General features: G+C 40.4%; 2 protein-coding genes across 4 annotated transcripts in view; one reads left to right on the forward strand and one right to left on the reverse strand.

Annotated features, from left to right (window-relative positions):
- The window catches only part of fchsd2 (FCH and double SH3 domains 2), a 65,777-nt gene that overhangs the window by 2,372 nt on the left and 38,305 nt on the right, over window positions 1-25,100 (reverse strand). Inside the window, exons 9-21 of one of the 3 annotated variants that reach the window (XM_078246318.1) lie at window positions 23,525-23,647; window positions 22,848-22,943; window positions 15,675-15,791; window positions 15,451-15,555; window positions 10,213-10,302; window positions 10,009-10,071; window positions 6,001-6,135; window positions 4,863-4,946; window positions 4,450-4,627; window positions 3,262-3,482; window positions 1,735-1,927; window positions 1,387-1,499; window positions 1-889 (exon numbers count right to left, since the gene is read on the reverse strand). The exon at window positions 1-889 is cut by the window's left edge and continues 2,372 nt beyond it. In XM_078246318.1, the coding sequence (XP_078102444.1) occupies window positions 797-889; window positions 1,387-1,499; window positions 1,735-1,927; window positions 3,262-3,482; window positions 4,450-4,627; window positions 4,863-4,946; window positions 6,001-6,135; window positions 10,009-10,071; window positions 10,213-10,302; window positions 15,451-15,555; window positions 15,675-15,791; window positions 22,848-22,943; window positions 23,525-23,647 (1,611 nt within the window). In that variant the 3' untranslated portion in view covers window positions 1-796. Of the gene's footprint in view, window positions 890-1,386; window positions 1,500-1,734; window positions 1,928-3,261; window positions 3,483-3,799; window positions 4,036-4,449; window positions 4,628-4,862; window positions 4,947-6,000; window positions 6,136-10,008; window positions 10,072-10,212; window positions 10,303-15,450; window positions 15,556-15,674; window positions 15,792-22,847; window positions 22,944-23,524; window positions 23,648-25,100 lie in introns of those variants that run through there. The other 2 variants (XM_078246320.1, XM_078246321.1) reach the window with 2 other exon arrangements.
- Window positions 22,930-25,100, forward strand: part of p2ry2.1 (purinergic receptor P2Y2, tandem duplicate 1) — a 46,269-nt gene continuing 44,098 nt past the window's right edge. Inside the window, exon 1 of the mRNA XM_078246327.1 lies at window positions 22,930-23,055. The gene's annotated coding sequence lies outside the window, so the exon portion shown is untranslated. The remainder of the gene's footprint in view (window positions 23,056-25,100) is intronic.

Here is a 25,100-nt window from a genome sequence, read left to right on the forward strand (position 1 = left end):
AGTCCTCTCCTTTGCTTAAAATATAAGCAATTTTTCAATTCAATTTTTATGCATAAGGACAATTTGAGGAAAAACAAATGTTGCATGGGGAAAATAAGGATTAAATATAATATATATAAGTGTAATACTGTACATTTCCTTTTACAATCCTTTTTTATTAACAATATAATTTTGTATTAAGTTATATTTTTGACTTGTCCTATGACTCTTGAATTACTACAACTACAACTTGTCAGTTCCAGGGCTCCATAAGTTTTCACATTTTATTATTTGTTAGCAAGTGAGTGAAAAAAGAGTTTTTTCTCAGCAGAATGATCTTTACGTACAGAGATAAACTGCTTTACAATATCTTGAAGTGTAACAAAATGAAAGAAAACTTGCCAAACCCATCACTAACTTTCCCTATCACTCCCCATGTCTAAACATTCTTCCTCCTCTTCAGTGTGCTCTGGTTTGCTGCCCGATGAGGTAAAGTTTTAAGGCAAGAATGGAAGGACGGGGGAGGGCGGAGGGATGTAGGGGCGGCTACTGCTGCACTTCATTAGGAAGCTAAAATGGAGATTATTCAACTGGACACTCTGTCATGACCCCCCCTCTTTGCTCTCCTCCTCAACTTGAGGATGAGAGAAGATGGGGAGAGACGTTGGACGTGGTACAGTTCAGTTTACTTCACATCACTTTGTTTAAGCTGACTTCAGTTCAGAGCAGTTCAGTTCCCCAGCCTGTAGGATGTGTCTGTCTGTCATCTGTTTTTATTTTTTCTGGCTCTATAACCGCATGGCAGCTTGTCTGAATGTCACACCAGTGTGATCTCCACCTCCTCCGTCTTGTCGCTCTTCTCCTGCAGTCGGCGGGGGTGCTGTTTGGGTGGAGGAGGAGCAGCTCGCACCTGCAGCGGTGAAAGAAAACATAATACGTGTAAGTTTAAGAAAAAAGGCAAAGTGAGGAGATGGAGATGGCCTACTTTTCATAACTTGACAAACAGCTTAATGTTAATTTCCTGCTGTGGGACACAAATAGTTTATCTCCAAAAAAGTAAAGAATATTTATTCTCTACCTTTAGAGACTTTTTTATAAATAAACACTAGTCTGAATGGAAATCACACATTGGAATTCACAGGCAGTTTAATCAACACTTTGTGTTATATAGGGCTGCAACTAACGATGACTTCCATTCGATCTTATTGATTAATCTGTTTGGCTTATAAAATGTAAGACAACAGAACCAAATATCAATTACAATTTCCTAAAGCCCAAGGTGGCTTTTCAAATTGCTCTTTCTGTTTGACCATCAGTCCAGGACCCAAAGATATTTAGTTTACTATCACATAAGACAAAGAACAATATTGACAGCAAAGTAAAAAACCACAAACACACAAAACACACTTCTTGAATACGTTGTATACTAACAGGTCGTAGTTTGCCTGGGCCTCCTTCAGGGGTGAATCGCAGTGGCTGAGGAAATCCTGGAGACACAGGACTCTTGCCAGAGCTTTGATCTACAGAGAGAGAGAGAGAGAGAGAGAGAGAGAGAGAGAGATAGAGAGAGAGAGAGAAAGAGAGAGAGAGAGAGAGAGAGAGAGAGAGAAAGAGATTTGTACGACAGAAAAAAAATCACAGTAAAAAGCCACATTGACTTCTTCTGAATAAATTCAACTACACACAAACGTTTTCTGTGTGTGTGTGTGTGTGTGTGTGTGTGTGTGTGTGTGTGTGTGTGTGTGTGTGTCTTACTGTGGGTGGGAAGCGGTCCCTTGTGTGACGAGGCGGGTGGGGGAGGCTTGTGCTCCCCGTTGAGTGCAGTAGAGGGTGAGCGTGGGAGAGGAGGCGGGGTGGAGGTCTCGGGGCTGGTGAAAGGGCTGATAGGAGGTTGTTCATACAGCGGGAGAGGTGGCAGAGAACATGGCAACTTCAGAGATGGAGAAATCTTGAAAAAAGGGACAGAAATAGAGAAATACATCACTGGAAATTTGCTGATCACCTGTGATCCTACAAATAAGTCCAATGCTCTGTATCACAGCACAAATTATATGAAGCCAATAGTACTAAAAGGACCGTCACTTATCTGACGTCAACTCCATTAAATTACCGTGCAACAGTTTGGAATATAGCCACAATAAATACATCAAAACAACACCTTCTTTTACATACAGTGAAGATCAGATCACCATTGTATGTAAAGTGTTTTAAAAAAAAAAAAAAAATCTAATGACAAATGAATTGACTGAACTGACCAGACTACGATTAGACTCATCTTGACCTCAAGAATTAGTTAGAGGCCAACATTTCAGTTGAACCTTAGCCTGATGGTGGAGCTATAAACACAACATGGTCATTTCATCATCTCATAAAGTTAATATGGCTAACGTGTGTCCACTATTTGGAGTCGTGTTTATGTCCACCTGATGATTGTAAGTCCAATATTCACTCTTTTTTTTGCCTTGATTTTGGTCTCCACCAACTCCTGAGGGAATTATCTGGCTCACTCTCTGCTGTTCGCACCCAAAACTAACACTATGAGAGTGGTAAGAGTGAACCAAAACAGTTAAGTTGAGGCTGTTAAACAAAAACAACAAATCTAAAGATGCTTAACTCTCCATAGAGCTGAAGGGAACTGCAGAGTCGGGTGATGATTCTTTGGGGGTTTGTATGTTTGTATTTGTATGTATGTTAATGCAAAAATATTGGTTATAGCAGCTTTGGTGGAACACTAGGAATACTGTAACGAATACCTTACAGAAATATTGCTGGTTTACTAGTTTGAAGTGTGACCTGCAACTACATACAACTTGACTGTGTCCGTGGCAGCAACCAGGAAGATTCCAATTTTTTTTACCAATCTTTCCCACATATGACTTAAAAGACGCTAAGAGTTGTTGTGGTGTGTGTTATGTCTACAGGCTTTTAGGAAGGGAGAGGCTGTATCCTTCCTGTTGCTGAACCTCTAATAGGGCAGCACTCTGTGCCACAGATAAGACCTCTTTCTGTGATTGCAGTGCAGGGTTTTTATCAGAGTGCTGCAGGAAAGAATCAAGTTTGTGAACTCTGCCCTACTGATAGATCTACTGGACAACAGCCAGGAAGAGAGAGGGAGAGAGGGGAAAGTGGCACACTAGGCGACGGTATATGCTTACGGTATATCGTATTTCTGCACTGAGGAAAGACTGATAAGACCAAATTTCCAGCTCCCCAAGAGTGAAGCGCTGTATATCGGCGGTTACTTAAGTGGAAGTATGTCTCCGTCTGCATGCATCATCATACCTGTATGTCACCCAGCCCTCCTCCACTGGTCTCCCCATTCTCAGTGAGATCTTCGACCAGCACGGAGGGGAAGACGCCCACCCGTCCGTTGAGCTCCCCCTCCCAGAAGCCATCGTCCGTCTGAGTGTCGCGGCTCAACAGGCGGATCACCGCTCCCTCGGAAAAGGAGAGTTCCTCGTCCGCCTGGCCGTCATAATCATAAAGTGCACGGACATACATCACTGCGGAGAGAAAGGAAGACAAAGAGAGAGAGAGAGAGAGCAATAAAATACACAGAAGGAATAATTATACTTGGGGTTATACTTGGGGTTGTCTGCCTGGCCCTCATTGTCATACAGAGAAAAGTACACACCGCTGGAGAGAGGGAGATTCAGAGAAGACAGAAATAATTAATAATTAGGTCAGAGTTTTCCCATGTGCCTGGTCCAAGTATTCAGGTAGAGCAGACACAGTCGAAAGAGTGTTGGAGGAAAAAAAGAAACTTGCAAAGAAAGCAGGTTAGGAAGGAAGAATAAATGAGAAAAATAAATGTAAACCATCAACACCCAAAGTGTGTATGTGGATGCGACCAATAGTGATGCAGAAACAAGAGAGGGGGCACAAAGAGAGTTAATGTTTGTGATAAAGCTCAGCTCTCACCCATTTTATTAAACTGGTCTGCAATTTCAACCACTTGTGTTCTCTTTATAACCAATGTTATACAACTGTCTCGCTCTTGTTTCTGTTCCAGTGAGTCACAGGAATGGCGGTGGCCAAGAAATCTCATTTGATGGTCTATGTGAAAAAACAATGGCCAAAATATAAATGGATGAAAAGAAAATCCGGAGTGACAAAGCTTGTGGAACCTGACGTAGAACTGTTTTTACTGAAACCTTTAGGTTTTGCATTTACATTTCTGTTTATTATTGCAACCACACAAATACTTTTAACTTGTTTTATCCGGAAAGGTAGACAACCCACACTTGCTTATTCTAATAACACACTGCTTTGCAAAATGAGTGCTGTTTACGTTTAAAGTCCAATGGAGCAGTAAAGAGAAAAATGCCTTAATCAGTGGCGCACAATAATCTCATTAGGGGAAGAAAACAATACATTTACACTGGTACAACTGGAACTAGCTTGTTCACTGAAACTCATGGCATGCAGTTTAAGAATAATTTACTATCATTAGGTTTACAGTGTACTTACTGTTTGTGTCTCCATTGATGCAGCCGGAGTGCAACTCTGGCTCGGTGGAATTGGACGAGGTGTGTGATCGAGCATCGAGTGTAGCCAGAGACTGGAGCATGCTCAGCAGACTGTTGGAGGTCGGAAACTGCAGGTATTTCTCTGGGACATAGCCCACGTGACCTGTCTTATTGCGAGCCTGGAAAACACACACACACAAACTATGAAACATGAAACAATGTACAACGGTAACATGTAAACAACATGCATGGCAGGAGAAAATTAAGCACCAAGAACACCATACAAGGCTGTGAAACCAAACAGAGCAAACGCACAGGATGCAACACACAGGGCTTATAAGATGATGCTTCTGTTGTTGTAACTGTAACACTAAGGCACATCTGTGTGACCGCAACATGTGTATATTTGTGCACCTTCACCCAGTCCTCCATGTCTCCATCCTCAATGACCTCCAACATCTCCTGTTCATCAATAGTTAACTCATCTGGCTGAGAGGCCTGCGGGAGAGGCACACCAACAGAGTTAAAGTCAAGACATCATTAATAATTCATTTAAAAAATGCTCAAAAAAGGTAATGGTTATTTATGGCAGATTCATCAGCATTTCACACTTCCTATTAGAGCTGGGCAATATATCGATATTATATCGATATCGTGATATGAGACTAGATATCGTCTTAGATTTTGGATATCGTAATATCGTAATATGGCATAAGTGTTGTCTTTTCCTGGTTTTAAAGGCTGCATTAAGGTATGCCATTTTCTGAACTTACCAGACTGTTGTAACTGTTCTATTATTTGCCTTTACCCACTTAGTCATTATATCCACATCACTGATGATTATTTATCAAAAGTCTCATTGTGTAAATATTTTGTGAAAGCACCAATAGTTAACACTACAATATCGTTGCGGTATCGATATCGAGGTATTTGGTCAAAAATATCGTGATATTTGATTTTCTCCATATCGCCCAGCCCTACTTCCTATATATGCAACACTGACATTCAACTCTGCTTTGTCATAGGATTATGGTTGTGTATCGTTTTTTTTTTTTAAGTTGCTGAACCGGTACTTTTAAAATGATTCCGATTCCTAAACCGATTCTTGAAAAACTGAAAAATGACATCAAAGAAATGCTCTTTTATAGATATGGTAGCCGTAATATGCTTTTACGTCCATTTTGGTGAGCCCAGAGGGAAAATATGGCATTTTAAAAGTAGCCTACATTTACAGTAGCTATCTAACGGTAGACTACAGAGAAAGTGTGATATTTTTACGTCTGTTTCGGAGCGACAGAGGGAAAATATTTCAGTCTACACATTAAGTGGAACCAAAATGAGGAACCGAAATTTGCATTCTAATCCGGTCCGATTCCTACCGGTTGCATAGAAGCCGGTTCCATAGTGGAACTGGGTTTCGGTACCCAACCCTACATAGGATGCACCTGTGTGTGAAACTGTTGTGGTGAGCAGGTAGCTGCAGACATTTGATAGATGTACAGTAGGTGTGTGGACATTTAACCGCAGAGGAAAACTCTGTGTTGGTTTATACCTTGTATGAGTACAGGACTTTGCAGGTTAGCGGGTAGTTTCGGAGGGTTCCGGAAGGACTGGAGCTGCTGTCGTCAAAAACCTCCATGTTTTCTTCACACTCTTCTCCCTCCTCACGCTCCAAATCCACTGTGCCCTTTAACACACAAAATCAGCCAGATAAAGTCAAAACCTCTGATAACTAAACAAACAGGTGAATGGCGCCGAAAAAAAAAAAAAAAACACCATTCACCTTCAAATATCCAGAGGGAAAAAAAGTATCTTGTACTCCAGATCAAATACGAACACACCCTGTCTAAATACTTAAAAATACCTCTTTAAATCTTTAAAGTTTGGCTAGATAGATGCAGTTCAACGCATTATAAAAAAACTCACCTTTACACGACCTTCTGACTCTAACTCCTCATGTCCCGATGTGACGCCCAGTTAGGTGACTTGGCAGTATCTCTGTCTGTGCTGGCTTGTATCTACAGCTCCACCACTACACTTCACCGATTACAAGGTCTGTCCATTTAACAAAGGCTTTCACGTGTTACCTTCTCCCCTTCTTCCTGTGTGTTTGCACTCTCTCTCTGTGCTAGTGTCACAATTTAATCTATAGCAATGCTTACCTTTGCTTCCTGCCTGGGTTTCTCTGTCCTGCGCAGTGTGGGTGCTACAGCTTTTAGAGACAGGTGAGTAGGGACTAATGTTTCATATGATGCAGCCCCTCCCCCTTTTGTTCCATGAGAATTTCACTGGCTTATATGAAGGCCATGTGATCTAGCTGGTAGAAAGATCCATCACACACAGCGAGTTGACCTGGCCATAACAATAGTGTGTGTGTGTGTGTGTGTGTGTGTGTGTGTGTGTGTGTGTGTGTGTGTGTGTGTTTGTTGTGTGTGTGTTCGTGCGGGGGCGCGTGTGCTTATCCATTCCCAAGTCATTGTGTGTAGTCATCAGATTTCTGTTGACAAAGTAAACTCTACACCCATACACAGAACAAAACAGTTGCAGTGTGTTTTGTAAATCTCCTGGACATAAGAATCCTTGGGGAAATAATAACCTACAGGTGTAGTCCTAAGGAGTTTCCTTATAAAAAAATTAATAAAAATAAAAATATATAATATAATAAAAAATGAACACACTCTAATCAAAAGTCCTTGATACGTTTGTTGTGTTACGTTACTCTTATCCACTTTACTGCATTGGTTTGAAAGTACACTGCACAGCCTCAGTGGCAATTCCATTTCATCCCTAAAGAAAAATGCCTAGCATGTACTGTATGTCAGTAATAAACCCCAAAAAAGATCACCAAAAATACATCTCAGTGTGTGTACCAATACAACTAAGATGCAGACCAATGAATGGACTATTTTATGATTCCTGGAGGTAATAACTGTGAAAGTGATATTGTAATGAAGGCAGTGGCTGCCTGAGGGACTTGAGGGTTCACGGCTTCCAGTATTTCATAGTCGTATTAATAAAGTTGAGTGGAATGAAGTAAGGGTCGAGGGAAGTGCCTGCTCCCTGCTCTTATTGTTTTTCTTCGCTCTCCTCTGCAGATTATTATTCACAGTCCATCCATCCTTCCTTCTCCCTCGGACGTTCGGCCACTTTTTGACCTCTCCCAAATCAGCAAACTGCTGTTAACACTCCCACCTACTGTTTTCCTCTCCTTCTTTATCTCTCTCTTCATTTCCCATGTTGCACCTTGTTATTACAATCCCTCTTTCTTCGCCACTGTGAGTCTCTAAAGGCTCCAGTACACTCCAAAAAAAAATCAAAGGTTGTTGAACTGCTGGTCTAATGCCTGAATACTCAATGTGCGTCCTGGCCTGTTCCTTTAATGACACCCATGTCAGATGGAGGAGTTTTCAGCAAGTCTAGTCTCCAAATGATTTATCTTATACATAGGGCGAGGGAAAGTTGACAGCTTTTAAAAACAAGGACTCATAAATAAAATGCAAAAATTCACACATCGCTACATAACTACTTGCAGATAATTGAGTATTTGGAAATGTCTAAACACAGTTCTTTGTTTCGGTCACCATTTTGTCTGTACAATTATATTGTATTTACAGTATACTGCGGCCTTACAGTATGCTTTTCTATGCTCTATGCTGTTTTTCACAATCCCCCGTCTCTCTCACCTCTGCATCCAATTTTACTTCAACATTATCACTCCGACACTACTCCCTCCTCACCTCTCCCCCTCACCTCCTCATCATCACACCACCTCTTTTTTTCTCAGCTAACTCCCCCTCCTTCTTCTCTTCTCCTTCACTAATTGTCACTCCAACACTCATTCCTTCACTGCACAACTCCTACCATCATTCCTTCTATCCATTTATTTCTTCCTAGATTGCCCTCATTCCCCAGACTTTCTCTCACTCTATCTCTCTGTCTTTCTCTCTGGTGTTAGCTGCGAGCTGCAATATCATGTGAGCAGAATGTCAAGTGCTTTCAATGCAGCAGACCGACTATGTTTAGTCTTATTGACAGACACACACTGACACACAGACACACATACACACACACACACACACACACACACACTGGTGTCTCCGACACAAAGTCCTGTGTGGGATTACACGCCTAGTCCGACGTACATACACTCTCCTCCCCTCACATATACCCAGTGGAGAGCCAGAAATAGCACACACACAAATGCACAAACATAAATGCACTTTAATATCTACACACACACACACACACACACACACACACACGCACACACACACACACACACACACACACACACACACACACACGGAGGACACAGCATATATGGCTGCATTATTGATTGTATATAATTAAAAGCTACATTAAGTTGACTGGAAGCAGTGGGAAACCAGCCTGATTCTGTTCAAAGGTAACCCAATCAACTCTAAAGCTCACTAAATAAAATAACATCTTGTTGGTTAACTGCATACAAAACATTAGTAAGCTTTAGAGGTGCTGGTAGCTGATTTTCTTTTACCTTTGTACAGAGCCAGGCTAGCTGTTTACCCCTGTTTCTAGTCTTTGTGCTAAGCTAAGCAGCTCTCAGCTTTAGCTACATATTTAGCGTACAGCCAGGTATTAGAGTGGTATCAATCTTCTCATTTAACTGTCACCAAGACAGCAAATAAGTGTATTTCCAATAATGTCAAACTATTTGTTTGCAGTGGAATGCTCTATAGGGCAGGAGGTGGACTCCTTTCCTGAACTGCTGATTCCCTGAGTATGTACACTTGCTCACAATTGAATGAGGTGATAAAAAAAAATGAAATGGTCATGAAATTAAAACTGGCAGTTGTGTGAGGACTACTTCAGTATTGCAGTGGGGAAGTGTGGCATTTTAAGAGGCTGTAACTGGCGTCACAGATGATTAGGCAGCAGGGCTAAGGTCAATTATCTTGCAATTTACATCACTCAGGAAGTGATTTGTCAGGAGAACTATTCTAGTTGGGCTGTTTTAACTACTAATGAAATAATAAAGACTGAAAAGCCTTTGATTATGAGTCAGTGCCTTGGAGTTCAAAATTACATTTTTTAAATGTGCTGAATAGAATACTGCGTTTTTCTAGTACAAGAAGGAAAACAGTTAGGGAAGTAAATGAGAGGATGGTAGATATATGACTAACATACATTGACACAATTCAGTGGTCTGGTGGTGTTCATTTGAAGTGGGTAAAAGAGGCACCATACATGCGACAAATCAGCTACGAATTATGTTGTGTAGTAAAACGGTACTCTTCTACTCCTGATTTGTAGGTGTGAGATTTGCACTTTCCAGCCAAGTCAAAAACTGTTGCGACTTTGAGAATTGCTGATAAAATTCATGTATGTATGTACTGTATTTATTTACAGTATGTGTTGGCATACTGGTAGTCACATTAGGGTTCATGTTATGTCAACAGTTCTGTTGTTCATTAATTCCTCCAATGTTTTCAAATTTCATTAATAACCTTTCTGTTTTTGTGAAAACAGAACAAGTTTTCTGGCTTGGCGAGAAAACACCAACATACGAGGGGAGGTGTCTCACCGACAGTGAGGGATCGTGGGAAGTGTAGTTGGCCCAACGTTCATTCTCCAGCTCCTCCATCACCTATACCATGCACAGAGAGAGCAGGGGGATTTATACACATATTGCATGCGCGCGCACACACACACACACACACACACACACACACACACACACACACACACACACACACACACACACACACACACTATATATAAAACATACCTGGTTCATGGCGCTCTTCAGCCAGGTGTCCACAGCAACCCCCACTTGCCGCAGAAGGTCCAATCGAGCCTCAGCTTTTAACTTTATTGTCTTTAGAGAGAGGTGTTAGGTATGTTAGGAACATTAAATATATCACTGGCTTAAACAGTTTTACCTTCATTAGTCTTAAAAAACATCATGTCTGATTGGCCTAATTTTGGACACTGTGACAATAACTGTGAGCCCATATCACTATAGTTAGCCTGCTGAGTAATGTTATAATGATTGATAGGAATGATGGACACAGCTATGAAAATAAGCGGTCGTACAAACAAAAAAAAAAATCATTCCAATTTGAATTAGAGGTAAAAGCCTGCAATGTCTCACTGTGGGTCAAGATTACCAGCAGGCTGCTTACACCACACAGACAGCTTTATTACTTGGACTACATTTGGTCTACAGGTTGCAAAAGTGCCACACCCCCTGCTTTATATTCAGTTGTTAGTGGCAACCTCCTTCTGTTTTTAGCCGTGATGCTGAAACAAAACAAATACAAGGCAGTAACAATATAATGACTTATAGCAAACATCACTGTATACAGTTAGCACTGAGATGGGAGCTATTTCTCATATATAATTGGTTGTTAATCCATGATCTCTGGTCTGTAGTCATGATACACCTCAATGCACATAGTATTAATTTTTTAAATAATTTTAAGTTGAACCTCGTAGCAATCAAATCTTCATTTTCCTTTGAGCTGTATTACATTACATGCCACACAGTTCAGTGACAGAGTGAGGATGTGAATTGGATTTGCGCTCCAAAATGTGCCGTGTAGTCTCATAAATGGCAAATCATCAAAAATGGCTGTACGTTCTTTTAATGAGCTGTGAACACTGGACATGTGCGGTGTTATTTCCTAATGAGACAATATGATCAGGCTATAACCACTAGTAGGAACCCCCTGAGATTGACATTGATTCTGCCTCGCCTCCTCAACGCTCTTTCATCTCTGATCCGCTCTCTTTTTTCCTGCTGTCTATCACGGTTTTCATCAATTTCCTCTCTCATTACCCATGTCTTTCCTTTCTCACCGATGCTGACAGAGCAGATTGATAGCGAATAGCTCCCTCCCACAGAGACGTGCAGTCAGAAACACACTATCAAGACAGACTTCCTGGCTTTGATCAATAAGACCTGAGCCCCTTAAGTGCCTCCATTTTTTTCTTTCCATTAGCAGCACCCAACAAATTCTAAAGGTTGCTGTTGGACCATAAACATAGCATAGTTAAGGGCAGAAAAGTTAAAACAATTGCCAATACATGTTCAGCCACCTGTGCAGCAGTAGTTAAAGTCAATAAAATAAGACGCCATTGGTGTGAGTACCGATCGCTGGTGGATAGACTGTACAACCTCAGACAGACACACAGTCCAACAGCTCTAATCAATAAAACAGACAGAAAGGTAGACGGAAATATAGATGGAGATAGACAGGCAGCGAGCTACTGCAGGAGGAAAACTCAGCTGTGTGGCTATAACTAATATAGAGCTATTCTAAATCATGGGACCACCTTTTTTATATTACTTTTTTTTTTTCTTTTTACAATGACTCACATGGAAGCAGACATAAAACATTAAGAATTCTGCAGAGCTCAGAAGATGACAACAGCTGAACTTGCTGAGAAAAGCAATGACACAGTGAAGATTTGAAATGACAAACTTTAAGAAGCTACATACTGAGGAAACTAATTGGTCTTGTGTTTCTACCGACATGATATGTGCACTGTTTTAATAACCAAAGGTATGCTACACTTGAACATGCCCTTATGATTGTGTCTATGCTCTAATTACCAAAGGTGTGCCTAGTATATGAGTAGATACTTCCAATCTATTTATCAATCCTTTTTAGTTTTGTATGCTTGTGCTGGAAAGCACAATCTTGTCTCTGTCTTGACGCGTCTTCTGTCTGAAGCATTTTGATGCCACGTGTTAATGAGGCCAGATTGTCTGGTGGAGCCAGTTTGAGAACAGCCTTCAACAGCTCATTAGTATGGAGACAGCCTCTTTCCTCAACTGCTCTCACTCTCCCATCCTCTAAGAACTCCTTAGAAAGAGGAAAATAGCAGAGAGGAGGTAAATTATCATCTAATATCAATGAGGGGAATTTCAGATGGAACGTCTGCTTTATTTCAAAGTATGCTACAAGAGAGGAAAGACAAAAACAAACATGCAAGATAGTGTATATAAAAGATAATATATCTATTTTTGTATTTGCCAGTAGGTAGAAAGCGTAAATGCATAGATTTGTCTGTGAGAAGAATACAATACAATAATCTGTATTGACTAAAGGTAATTCTGGATGGTCCTTAAATTTTAATGTGTATCACTCTACTCTATCTATCCCTCCATCTCTGAAGCATGCTCTATTAATAAGGAAAGTGCCACTACAGTACACACAGCTAGCCTAGGGCACACAGTCATTATATATAATTTATATAAGAATATATAAAATGTTATGTTCTGAAAAATATTCACTTGACTTTTATCATAGCATGTATCACTTCATCATGCTGATTAATTTGGTGAGGGTAATGGCTATTCTAGTAATTTCAGGGAAAGACATGCACCGCCTCTAGTTCTAGTATCCAGAGTCTTTTATCAAGTACTCAGCCAGAGGCCATAAAAATCAGAGAGCACAGAATACATAAGTCTACTGTTTCTTTCGATGTTTATTGATTCCATTCAGAGTGGAGAAAAAGAGGATCCTTCTGAAGATTGGGGGGTGTACTGTAGAACACTGCAGGATAGGTTTAAAGGCATAAAGCATTTAACACTGTTTTCTTTCTTTTAGTCTTTTGCTCCCTTCCCTAATTTGTACATTTAGAACAGGGGAGACATTTGAATTTTAGTCTTTTGTGACCATATTACAAGAACTTAAATTCCACCTTACTCTTCCCCCAAAATTATATGAACACTACTCAATCCAACATACTAATGTGTCTAGTTTTCTCTATAAAGGCCACAAGCTCGCTGGCTTTTAAACATATTCTTAAAATAGCCATGGCTAATAAATAGGTCTGCAAGCCTTTAAAAGTTCTATATGAATCAAGGCGTTGATATTTATGCTTCCTGTATCGTGTTTTCAATAAAATATGGAGGTAAAAAAAACAACTTGTGGGACAAGACAATAAATAAAACCTATAAATAAAACTGTCTCTAAACATCGTATCTTTCTCACAGATTCCCCCCCACTGACATGCAGTACACGGTCACATTTTAAGCACAGCCAGTGCATCGACTACAAACACACGATTTTGAAACTCAGTTGGCCATCAAAGCCAGATGTTTTCACAAGCAAAATAGACAATTTATGAATCATTAGTTAATGAGGACAGGTAGTGAGGCTTTCCTACTGGCATTACAGACATAATGCTTCTGAAACACCAATGAGCATTTCTCCACTGAGTACAGATGCTTGAACAATATATTTTAATTCCCAAATTCACTGTAAATATTTGAAAAAAAGCCCACTGTAACATGTTTGATGGGATGATGGTGACAAGATTTCATTAAAAAACGAAAGAATGAAGCAATCGCTATCCAGATAAGGATGTAATCAAACCTGTAAAATGTCTTTTGTACCGCTTTCACTCCCTTTATATTTCTGTGATAAGAGCTCTGTGCTGAAGCCATGTGTACCAAATGATCTCATAAAATATTCATCACCTTACTCAACGTAATGCTGGCCTGGAAGAGCAAAGAATAGCAGACAGACAGTGTGAGCGACAGAAGAGAGAGAGAGACAGAAACAGAGAGGAAGAGAGAGAGAGAGAGGGTTGGGTAGGAAAAATGTAGTGTGTTTGCACTTTGTGATAAAAAGAGTATTACTATTATATTGTAGAAAGTGAGATCACATGCTAAAATATTCTTGCAGTGTAAGATCAACTTAAATAACTACCAAAAGGTAGTATATATATATATATATATATATATATATACTACCAAAAGGTAGTATATATATATATATATATATATATATATATATATATATCAATAAGAGCAGTAAAATGACATACCAATAATGTGCAAAACCACCTTAAGGGATAAAGAAAAGAGAAAGAGAAGAGAGGTAACATCAGAAATGAAATGTTTTTTATAAACCTGGCAGCAGAGGGTGCCAGATATGTAAAAGCCTGATCAGAAAGCAGTATGGAGGCAAAGAGGTAGCATTAGGGAAAGAATGAACAGTGTAGTAAAGTGAAGTAAGTGGTGAAATTGAAAAACAGAGATGAAAAGCCAAAAGAGACTTTGGATAGAGAACAGAGACAGAATGGAGTTGATGGGGATGACAGATGATGCAGTGACCTCATTCATACTGTGACAGGTTGAATCTGTGAAAATCAATACATAAATGATAGATATCTCTGCAAGTGGAAAGGCTGAGTGGTGTAGAAAGACAAGAGAGGGAGTGTGAACATAAGATGAGAAAGAAAAGGAGGCAGAAGAGGAGGGGAAAGACAGAGGAATTGAAGAAAAAGCCAAAAGAACAATAAATCTAAAAACAAATGGGTTAGGTAGTCTCTCATAGGTCAGATCTCTAGATGTAATGATATCAGACCTGTGAACTGAGATGACATAACTGTGTGAAAGCAGCAAAACCAGGGGATAACTGGGCTTTGTGGATAACAATGGTCGAATAACTTGAATGATTTGACATCTCCTGTTCAGATCGGCAGACCGAATGCTAACTGCCATTGTTTGTATTTAAAGTATTTATCAAATAATTAGTCACTCGGCCCAAACACTGGGTAGAGGAAATATGAGTCAGAATTGAATTGTATGTTGCCACTGAAACAGAGCACTTGATTTCGAGACTAATGCTGCATTGATGTCACGGCAGGAAGTGAGTCTAGGTCGATACGCAACATTTACTACTTCTGTGCCAAGCTGTACCACAAATTTTAAAAAACACACACTCCCCTTTTTCCCCTTAAACACACCATTCTCTGTTTAGTGTGACCGGCCACTAACACTAAGGTTTGTTGTAGAATAATCATTCTTTTTTCTTTTTTTTTTTTTTGTCTGATAGATTGGAAACATCTATCCATCCGTTCTCAATGGAGCACCCAGACGAAACCCATAAGAACATAGGGAAGAAAATGCAAACTTAACACAGACAGGGTCCAGTTTAAATGCAAACACTGAGGCAACTGTGCAAAGGGAACATTTATTCTCTCTGTTCACAATGTGATCACATACCTCAGCTTTGCGTATGTTTTCTTTGGTGTCTTCTATCTTCAACTCCAGATCTAGTCTGCCCTGCTCTGTGGGGGGCAAGCCATGGTTCTCACACTCTTCCAGACGCTAAAAACCCCCACACAGAAACACATAAGTTGAATGTAACAATGTGTGAATGTGTGTTAAACATATTGTTTTGTATTGTCTAAAATGACGAGACGAATGTGATCGTGTGCCCATCTTACTCTCTTGTAATGGATGATATTCTTGTGTTCTCTGGCCACTCTGGTTGCCCATTTCCTCGCCTCCTTGTTCAGACTGTGCTCCTCCGTCGTCCCCGTCTCTGACTCCAGCTGACGACTCTAATATAGACAAACACACAAACGCACGTACATACATACATACATACCAGACAGGCATGGGTAAACACACACATGTACCCAGCCCAATACACACAAACACAAGCATGGCAGGGAAACACACACATACACAAGTGCACACATAAGTACACCGTCGGTGGTAACGGCACAAGGTGTGTGATATGCAGAAGCTGTTAATTGAGCTAAAGAAAGTGTGAGAGAAAGATTTCCTTCTCACATAATTAATACAGCGTGTTGCAAAGCTCTATTGTCATCATCTTGGAACAAAATTGCTGCTATTAAAACCACATGTGAAAGAGCATCAGTGTGTGACTGTGTGTTTTTGTGTGTTCTATCAAGTGAGAGAGCAGGAGGTGCATGTCAACAGGCCTTTTTCAATGTTGTTTTTTTACATATAAAAGCAGCTATGAGGGCCTTTCACATCAATTATAAAAACGTGGCAATTTTACTTCAGAAACTAAAGCATTGTGTCTAGGTTCACAGTTTACACACCTAGTTACTAATCAATCACTTACCAACGACACAACCAGCATACATTTTATCTTAAACATTATTATTACTATGAGTAATGGGATCCTTTATGAACGCACTCTTTTTTTTTTCATACAGTTTTTTTCAAAAATTAGCAATTGTCACTTCCAACTAAAACAAACTGAGCCTCAGGATGTACATACAGTACATTCCGTGTCACTGATGTGTGTTCACAGACCTGAAAGGATGGGGTTCCCACAATCGGATAATAAAAGTGTGTTAGCTACACTATGGTACAGGCTAATTTTAATTGCAAGCTTCCATGCACATCATATCTATTAATTATGTGCCGCTTCAGTAACAAAAAGGGAATAAATCTGGCTAAGTATAGGTGTGAAACAAAGAGTATTACATGGGAGATTAACAGCTTAATTACATTCAGGCAAGGGGGGGAGTTAAGGCAGGGAGGCAGAAAACTAGATTTGAACAGTGGCTATGAGCTGACATACTGTAGAGAGAGCTAAGTAAATTGGGCCTTGATAGTTTATTAGTATAGTTTCAATAGAGTAAAAAGAGTGAATAAGCATTTCTTTCAGGTGGCCTGCCAGCATTTACATGCTGCGAGGAAAACGTGAATAATGGCATGCAAAACACTTTGAATCTTCTCCTTGCATGTTACCTTTAAGTGCTATTCTGTGATGCTGTGATGTTTGTTTAGATTCCTCATTCTGTATTTCAGTTTTGTAAAGCATAAAGCATGCTGGTAAGCCCCTAAAAAAGTCCGGGAGCACCTTACAATGTTCTGCTGGTCAATGTGATATTATAGGGCATTAAGTGACACGGTGCAGACAGTACAAAATCATTTTTTTTATTATTATCATGATGTAGTGTTGAAACCAGACCCTTCTCAGTTGTAACTGAGAGTGGGTCTGGGCAAGCTTCACTCACTGCACATTTCCAAAGGGGCGTCACCAGCGGACGCTGCTCAAATGCCTCTGGGTGCAATTGGATAGTCCTTCAACCAATCAGACTAAAGATCCGGGTGGCATTGCAGCGACCTCAACGGTTATGATTGGTGCCTCAATTTGGAAAAATTGGAAATGGGCTTGAATGGGCTCTTGGCCAGACTGACTTGCAGAGCAAATCTCAAATTTGCCGGAAGTTTGTCAGGGTTTTCCCAGGCTAGATGTAGTGGGGACCTTTAGCAAATAAGACATATGATAATCAGATTGCGTTCTAAATGTGTTGATGTGCCAATGTCAAATATGAATTTATCAAATGAGGTCCCAATAATAAACCATTAGCAACTACTGAAAAAAGTATCTCTAGTCAGCCTGCCAGCTCAGGGAAATGTCACATACAGTGAACTTAAAATGGTGTGATCATACTGTACTTCAATAACAACCATAATCATAATAACAGTCATTTAGAGGACAGTATAGAACAACTGTGTTATTCTGAAACCACAGGGATGAAGGGGTGAGAATTAACTTTGTCAAAGTGTAGTCGTCTGTGTGACTGGGAAGTACTGTATATGCTGGTAGGAAAGTTTAAAAGTCCAAACCTTGGGGCCTTGTTGCAGGAAGGCTCCCCTCACTCTAAACACTTGTTGTAGGTCTTTACTATTAGATAAGGCAAAAATGCCCCAAAAAAGCTCTAAACCCAATGATAGTTTTGTCACTGTAAAAAGCTACTACTGTCTTTTCTAATGCATCATTACACACGTCATAGGCTCCCATTGTTCTTTCTCGCCAGAGCTTGCAGAGACATACTGCTGTCTTGACTAATATAATACATCACGTTGTACAGCACCTGTATCACACTCCAAGGCAGCAGTACTTCTATGAGAGCTTGTGTCTGATTTGAGTTGATTTTGGTGTGGAGGTTTGGAAAGGGTGAGCTAACACAGAATCTAACAAAGAAAATATACACACACAAACAACAAAAAGAAAAAAGAAAACAAGTACAGAGATGGTCATTCTGCCTGAAATGACCATATTTTAGTATAGTATAGTGATATTTCAGAAGATGATGCAACAGCAACAAGGTTACGGTATCTGTTGTGTTAAGTCATGTGTTGGGACTGCATTGCTCACCAACAGATGACAGTATCAAAGCATTGTAGTACTGCGGAGCCGCTGTCATAACTGGTATTCAGTAATCCAGCAAGTACGGCTCCCTTGTTTCATTATGGAGCAACTAGACCATGCTGGGTGTAAGAAAACTTATAGTAAACAAAGATAATGAATAAAATAATTAGCTTCATTTTACTCTCTAATAAACAGGTTTACTGTTTACAAACAGTCAAGAATTTGGGCAGCAGGGGTGTAGAAAACTCCTCCATCTAATAGCAATGGCTTATTTTGGAACCAGATCATAGGAAACATTGGCTTTATAAGTTTCTCATACAAACTGTAAATTGGGGAAGACCGGTTTCCAGTTCTACGCACCTATTACTGTTATGAACTTCAACACAGCTACATGTTAGAAACACATATTCCTCAGTATGGCAGTGTGTGTGTGTGTATGTGTGTGTGTGTGTGTGTGTGTGTGTGTGTGTGTGTGTGTGTGTGTGTGTGTGTGTGTGTGTGTGTGTGTGTGTGTGATTGTTGTTTTGAGCAAATTCATTTTCTTGTTGTGGTCTTGTGAGGTTTCCTGAATAAATAAAGCTTAACAAACTAACTAACTGACTATTTGTCTAATAAAGTACACAAATGGCCCAACTAGGGTAATGGTGGGTAGATAGGGTGGGATAGGTTGGAAGAGTCATAATAATAAGAGTATGTGATCATTAGGTATCAAATAAGAAACATGTCTGGTCTGATCCACAACCAGTAATTCAGAGCATCACACATATTTGTCAGTTTTATTCTTATTTAAGCCTGCCTCTCTTAGTTATGCTACTATAATTCTAGACTGCTGGGGAAGTTCCTTCCTTCCTATGACACAATGAGCTGCTCTCTCATCTCTCTTTTCATTTGTTTCCCTTTGTGTGCATCCTTCTCCCAGAAATGCTTGTTACTAACCTAGCTCTGGGGAGTTTACTTCCCGGCGTCCTTATGTTTCTTCTTCACCCAGAATATCGCCTTGGATTAGGGTGGCACCAAGACCTGGGTCTTGGGTGCAGCTGTCTCTATGGACCTGCTACACCCTGCTACGCTCTGCAATTCCCTGCAGTGTCCAGCTGCGTCCACCCATGCTCTGTTGTGCCACACTACACCCCGTAACGCCCTGCTGTGCCCTACTATGACATGAACTACTATGACTACCATTGTAGTCACTGTTCCATTATCGTTATTATGACTATTACTGCCACTGTTCATCACACCCCCAACCGGCACCGTCAGACACCGCCTACTAAGAGTCTGGGTCTGCCGAGGTTTCTTCCTAAAAGGGAGTTTTTCCTTGCCACTGTCGCAATAGCTACCGCTAATGCTTGCTCTTGAGGGAATTACTGTAATTGTTGGGGCTTTGTAAATTATAGAGTGTGGTCTAGACCTACTCTATCTGTAAAGTGTCTCGAGATAACTCTTGTTATGATTTGATACTATAAATAAAATTGAATTGAATTTATTACACGAGCAATGGGCATGATGTCAGAGGTGTAATTGTAGCCATGCCTGTCTGGTTATGCTGCAGCATGCAACAGGCATGGTGATTGTACTATGACAAACGGACATAGGGATTAAGATAACCTGTCCTTGTTATAACTTTTACAGTAATTACATAAGGGAGGGACATCTACCCCTAAATATGTAACATGCACATGCTCATAGTCTCGTGTAAAAAGACTGTGTGTTGATACTGACTAGACAAGTTGCTATGACTACTGTACACTACTTTCTGTTTGGGAAGAGGGATGGGCCCACACTGCTTGCCACAAAGGATAAGATTGTAAAGGTTATTCTAGTTGCCCTACTGTCTTCTGCAGTCAATCAAGGTTAAGTCATGAAAGAAAGCAGAGTCCACCTTAGCACTTTATACTCAAGCAGTCTAGGGCATCTTTTGAGGGAAATGGTTATGCATAGTAACCATAGTGCCATGATCACAGGCAGATAGCCCCTTATCGAGTTAGAGTATGCATAACCCAATTTTCATCAGTTTTCAACATTATATGTAATTTATTCATATAAATTAGATTTATTTACAAAGTGTTTGATATGCCAGAGTGATCATTAAGTGTACTAAATGCAAATAAGTTTGCCTGTCGACAAACAGCAGTCATTAGTTAGAGAGGTACTTGCTCAGCAATCATACATACATAGAGCTTCATAATTTACCAGCGTCATGCAAAATGTCAATCATAGTACCAGAGGTTAGAGTTGAACTGGATTATTATGTAAAAGATTTGCCAAGGCATTGTAAAGCAATACATGAGCGTTCAAGTCAATGTCACCAGGTCAGACAGATAAATAGATAGACATTGAGTAGGCGATCCATGTTTTGTGTCGTGAATGAAGATGAAGAATGCTAACAACAGTTAAGACTACCTGTGCCAGGGTCATTCTCATGGCACTGACGGGCGAAGGCTCAATGTCCACCAACTGCTGCACCGAGCTCAGAGTCTGGCACACACACATATACACACACACACACAGGCAAGTGTCCACGCAGCCACACACCCAAGAGCAGCAGTGCAAGCACGCAGACACACAAATACAGGGAGGGGTTAATGGAAAGAAGGTTAGGGAAAAATGTTAGCAAATGTTGATCAGGATTAGGAAGACACAGGGAAGGAATAGCACATTGTCATTGAGAGAAATGTTACCAGTTATGTAATGAAGGAAAAGATCAGAGAAGGAAAATTTGTCTGAACACAGTGAGAGAGAAAGTGGAAGAGGGAAAGAAGCTGAGAAACAAGAGAGCACAAAATGACTCATACACAAGAGAAAAGGATAGCTATTGTGGAATTAGGACCAATGTCCACTGGGAGACATCTCTTTTTGAGCCAGCAATATTTAACAAGTCCCCAGAGGGGTGAGACAGCATGATTCCCACGCTGCATTTTGATCACACAGACTTGAGATCGATTTATAACTATTTGAAATATTTTTAACATTCAGCAACCACTTCAATTAAAAAAAATGAGTTATGTGACTTATGTAAATGATGAAAAGAAGCTAGGACTACAAAGAAAAGCTCCCAGTAGACACAAAACATTTGGCGTTAAAACGATTAATATTAGAACACAGAGTAGATTCATGCTTCTATCGTGCTGTCACCAGACACTAGTTAACTGGACAACTCCATCCTGAATAGTTAAAATATAAAAATCCAAGGCTGGAAACAAAACCGCCAAAGATCTCTCAAGAGAATAAGAACGATCAGAGCTTTGGCTCCCTCTGATTTCCAGCTCTCAGACCCAGTTGTATTAATGGGATTCTCTAAAAGCATAAGAATAAATGTACATGAATTCAACTGAGAGGCTGATAACCATCTCTCTCTCTGTGTGTGTGTGTGTGTGTGTGTGTGTGTGTGTGTGTGTGTGTGTGTGTGTGTGTGTGTGTGTGTGTGTGTTTGAGAAAGGAGGGGAGAGATACCTGCCGTGTTAACAGGTTTATATATGAACAATGCAAGTTCAACAACTATTCTAAGGCCGGTTACACACTGGATGTGTCGCGCGAGCGTGTCAGCTGCGTGGCGTGTCCGTTTATATATTTCAGCTCCTATGTTAACAGGTTAGCGCTTACACACTGCCTGCGTGACACGCACTTCTCAGGTGCGCCTCGAGCCGCGCCGAAAACGTGTGCATGCTAGAAATAGAACCGACGCCTATTTTTCATAAATGTGTACAGACAAGGCTAGCAGCAGCGCCGCGTCAGACACGTTTCTGGTGTGTAAAGAAAAATCCACGCAACGGAAACGCCACGCTCACGCCACGCCACAGTGTGGCGTTTCTGTTGCGTTTCTATTGCGTGTCAGCTTTGTGGCGGCTGCGTGGATTTTTCTGTCTTTACACACCAGAAACATGTCTGATGCGGCGCTGCTGCTGCTAGCCTTGTCTGTACACATTTATGTTAAACATAAATATATACTGATTTGATTACAGCAAAGTCGGCAGTATTGATGGCAAAATAGGCTACAGAATATTTCGTTCTGTATTGACAGGTGCAATATTTAAAAATCAATAATTATTTATTAGTATTTTTTTTAAATTACATTTATATCTGCATTTATGTCAAAATCTAGAGACTTTCAAACATCAAAATGTCATTTATTAATATGAATTTGTGTCAAAATGACATATAAACATCTTTTTGTATTCTAGTTTGCCTGGAAATGCTTCCAACACGCATGCGTGTCGCGTGAAAAATAGGCGTCGGTCCTATTTCTAGTATGCACGCGTTTTCGGCGCGTCTCAAGCTGCGCCTGAGACGTGCGTGTCACGCAGGCAGTGTGCACGCTCTAACCTGTTAACATGGGAGCCAAAATAAAAACAGACACACCACGCAGCTGACACGCTCACGCCACGCACTCAGTGTGTGGCCAGCCTAAGCACAACAGCACATAGCTGCATGTGTATGGATATGAATACCGTGGATGTTTGCACAGCTATGTGTGTCTCACCATGTCACATTCGCTGGGCTGGAACTGAAAGTCATGTGCTTTGTGAAACACTGGGTTCTCCTGCATGAACAACTGCTGGTTGTACTCTTGTATTATCTGAGAGAAAGACAAAGGGAGAGAGTGAATAGTTTCTTGCTGTGAAAACTTGTCAATTTTGAATCCATTGTAACCTGAAACTTTTTACAGCTGCCTTTCAAGCCTGCAGCGGGTGAGTATTTCATATTTATACGTAGATTTTGGGTTTTATATTTTGCCTTTCACTTTAAATGGCATCCATGCCAGGCCAAAGAGCTTGTGAGTTGGGCTAGGAGTCAAGTACTTTTAACCATTGTGCACCAGCTAGGCTGCTGTATTGATGAAAACAAATCGCAGAGTGGTGTTTAAGTTATAAATCCATCATTCTCCCTTTGAGAATTGTTTCAGTTTAATTTGGACTAGACAAACAGAAGAAACGAGAACACAAAACACATTACAAAAATTCAAGGCATTTGTTTTTATTGTGTAGTGACTCAGTCAAGGTGTCCCATTCATTTCACCAAAGAAATACAATATGTCAAGAAGATGGATGGATATTCTCCATAGTATCTGTTTTGAGACCAAAAAAACACTGTATTTCTACAAGTACTAACTTACAAATGAGTACAGGAGAGCTGTGTCTCTCAACACATCTGACTCACCCTGGTGGATTTGTCCAACAGGAACTGGAAGGTGTTGTGTGTGGCTTGGGAGGCCTCTAGCTCGGTATGACTCAGCTCTACCAGGTAGTCTTTCACATGCTCATAGATCCTGCCATCCAAGGCCTAGAGGACAGAGAGAGAGAGAGAGAGAGAGAGAGAGAGAGAGAGAGAGAGAGAGAGAGAGAGAGAGAGAGAGAACACAGTGAAGAATGGATTCATTCAATGTAAGTCCATAATCCTTAATAATAAAGTAGAGAGTACTAGAGAATCAGGAGGAGACATGTGATGGGTCACTGAATGTTTACTGTCACACCTCCGTGCACATTAGTGCCTTATTACTCGTCATCATTTATCGATCCAATCCAACTGTTTTGTATCTGGGAGCCTGGCAGTAACTGTCTTGTTTTTGAGCCTGGAGGAATACTTAACCTTCATGGAAGTTGCACTAGTTTGTTTGTACTTTTGTTGTAGGCAAGTTCTGAACATTAGAAAAGGATATGGAGTAAAACCTTCAACCGTGTTTCTCCTAAAGGCATTGGATGAGTGAATCCTTATTCAAATGTATGTTTACATAAATACATTTAGCAAGTGAGTTTTAATGAAAACAAAAAGCTTTGTAGTATTCATGTACCATTTAGCAAATTACCCAATCTATACACTGTCAGCAATCATAAAAAACTTAAACTGTGAGTGCCACAATAGTAGACTGCCCTCATGTCACAATATGATACAAATGTAATTGAGGAACTGTAGTCAAACCACACGGGCGTTTAAACTTGTGTTGCCTAATTAGACCTCTTCTCAAGACTATGTGGGCGTGTACAGACGGTGATTGATTGACAGCTCCCTCACTTTCCTGTTAGTTTGATGCACCAGTTAGGGCAGGACATATTGCCCCGTAATCATTCTCTAGTCTACATGTGGCATCTATTATGTTGCCTTATGCTGCAGAACACAGATTTTTTTATGAATTTAAGAGAGTGAGACAAACAATGACAGGAAGAAAAGTAACTGAGCAGGTGTTTTCATTAGACAGCTCATCATTAGAGGTGGATTCTGATGCATCGATATTAAGACATTTTAAATGGAGTATACTGTCCAAATGAACAGCCTTTCTATGGGGAGCTGGGGTAGTGCTGCCAAGCTGTAGGCCACGCTGCCAAACAGACAGATCAGACAGAAAGGAAAGAGAGAGAGAGGCTAATGGAGAGGAAGAGGAGGTAAGAGGGGAAGAGTGAACATTTGAAACAGACATGAGTGTATTGGGTGTGTGTGTGTGTGTGTGTGTGTGTGTGTGTGTGTGTGTGTGTGTGTGTGTGTGTGTGTGTGTGCGTGCGTGTGAAGTGTTCTTTGGATAGCGTTCTCGCAGCTGCAGGGGAAGGTGAAGGGGTTCAGATTCCAATTCAACAAAACACAGACATCGCACACACACACACACACACACACACACTCTCTCACCACATACAGTAAACTTACAAAAACATTTTTTTTCTAATATGCACATAACACCAACAAAAGTAGCATTTGCACACACAACACAGACTTATAAAACAATGGGAAATTTACTAGGAAATGA

The sequence above is a fragment of the Sander vitreus genome, chromosome 3, assembly GCF_031162955.1.
Source record: "Sander vitreus isolate 19-12246 chromosome 3, sanVit1, whole genome shotgun sequence".
Classification (NCBI taxonomy): domain Eukaryota; kingdom Metazoa; phylum Chordata; class Actinopteri; order Perciformes; family Percidae; genus Sander; species Sander vitreus.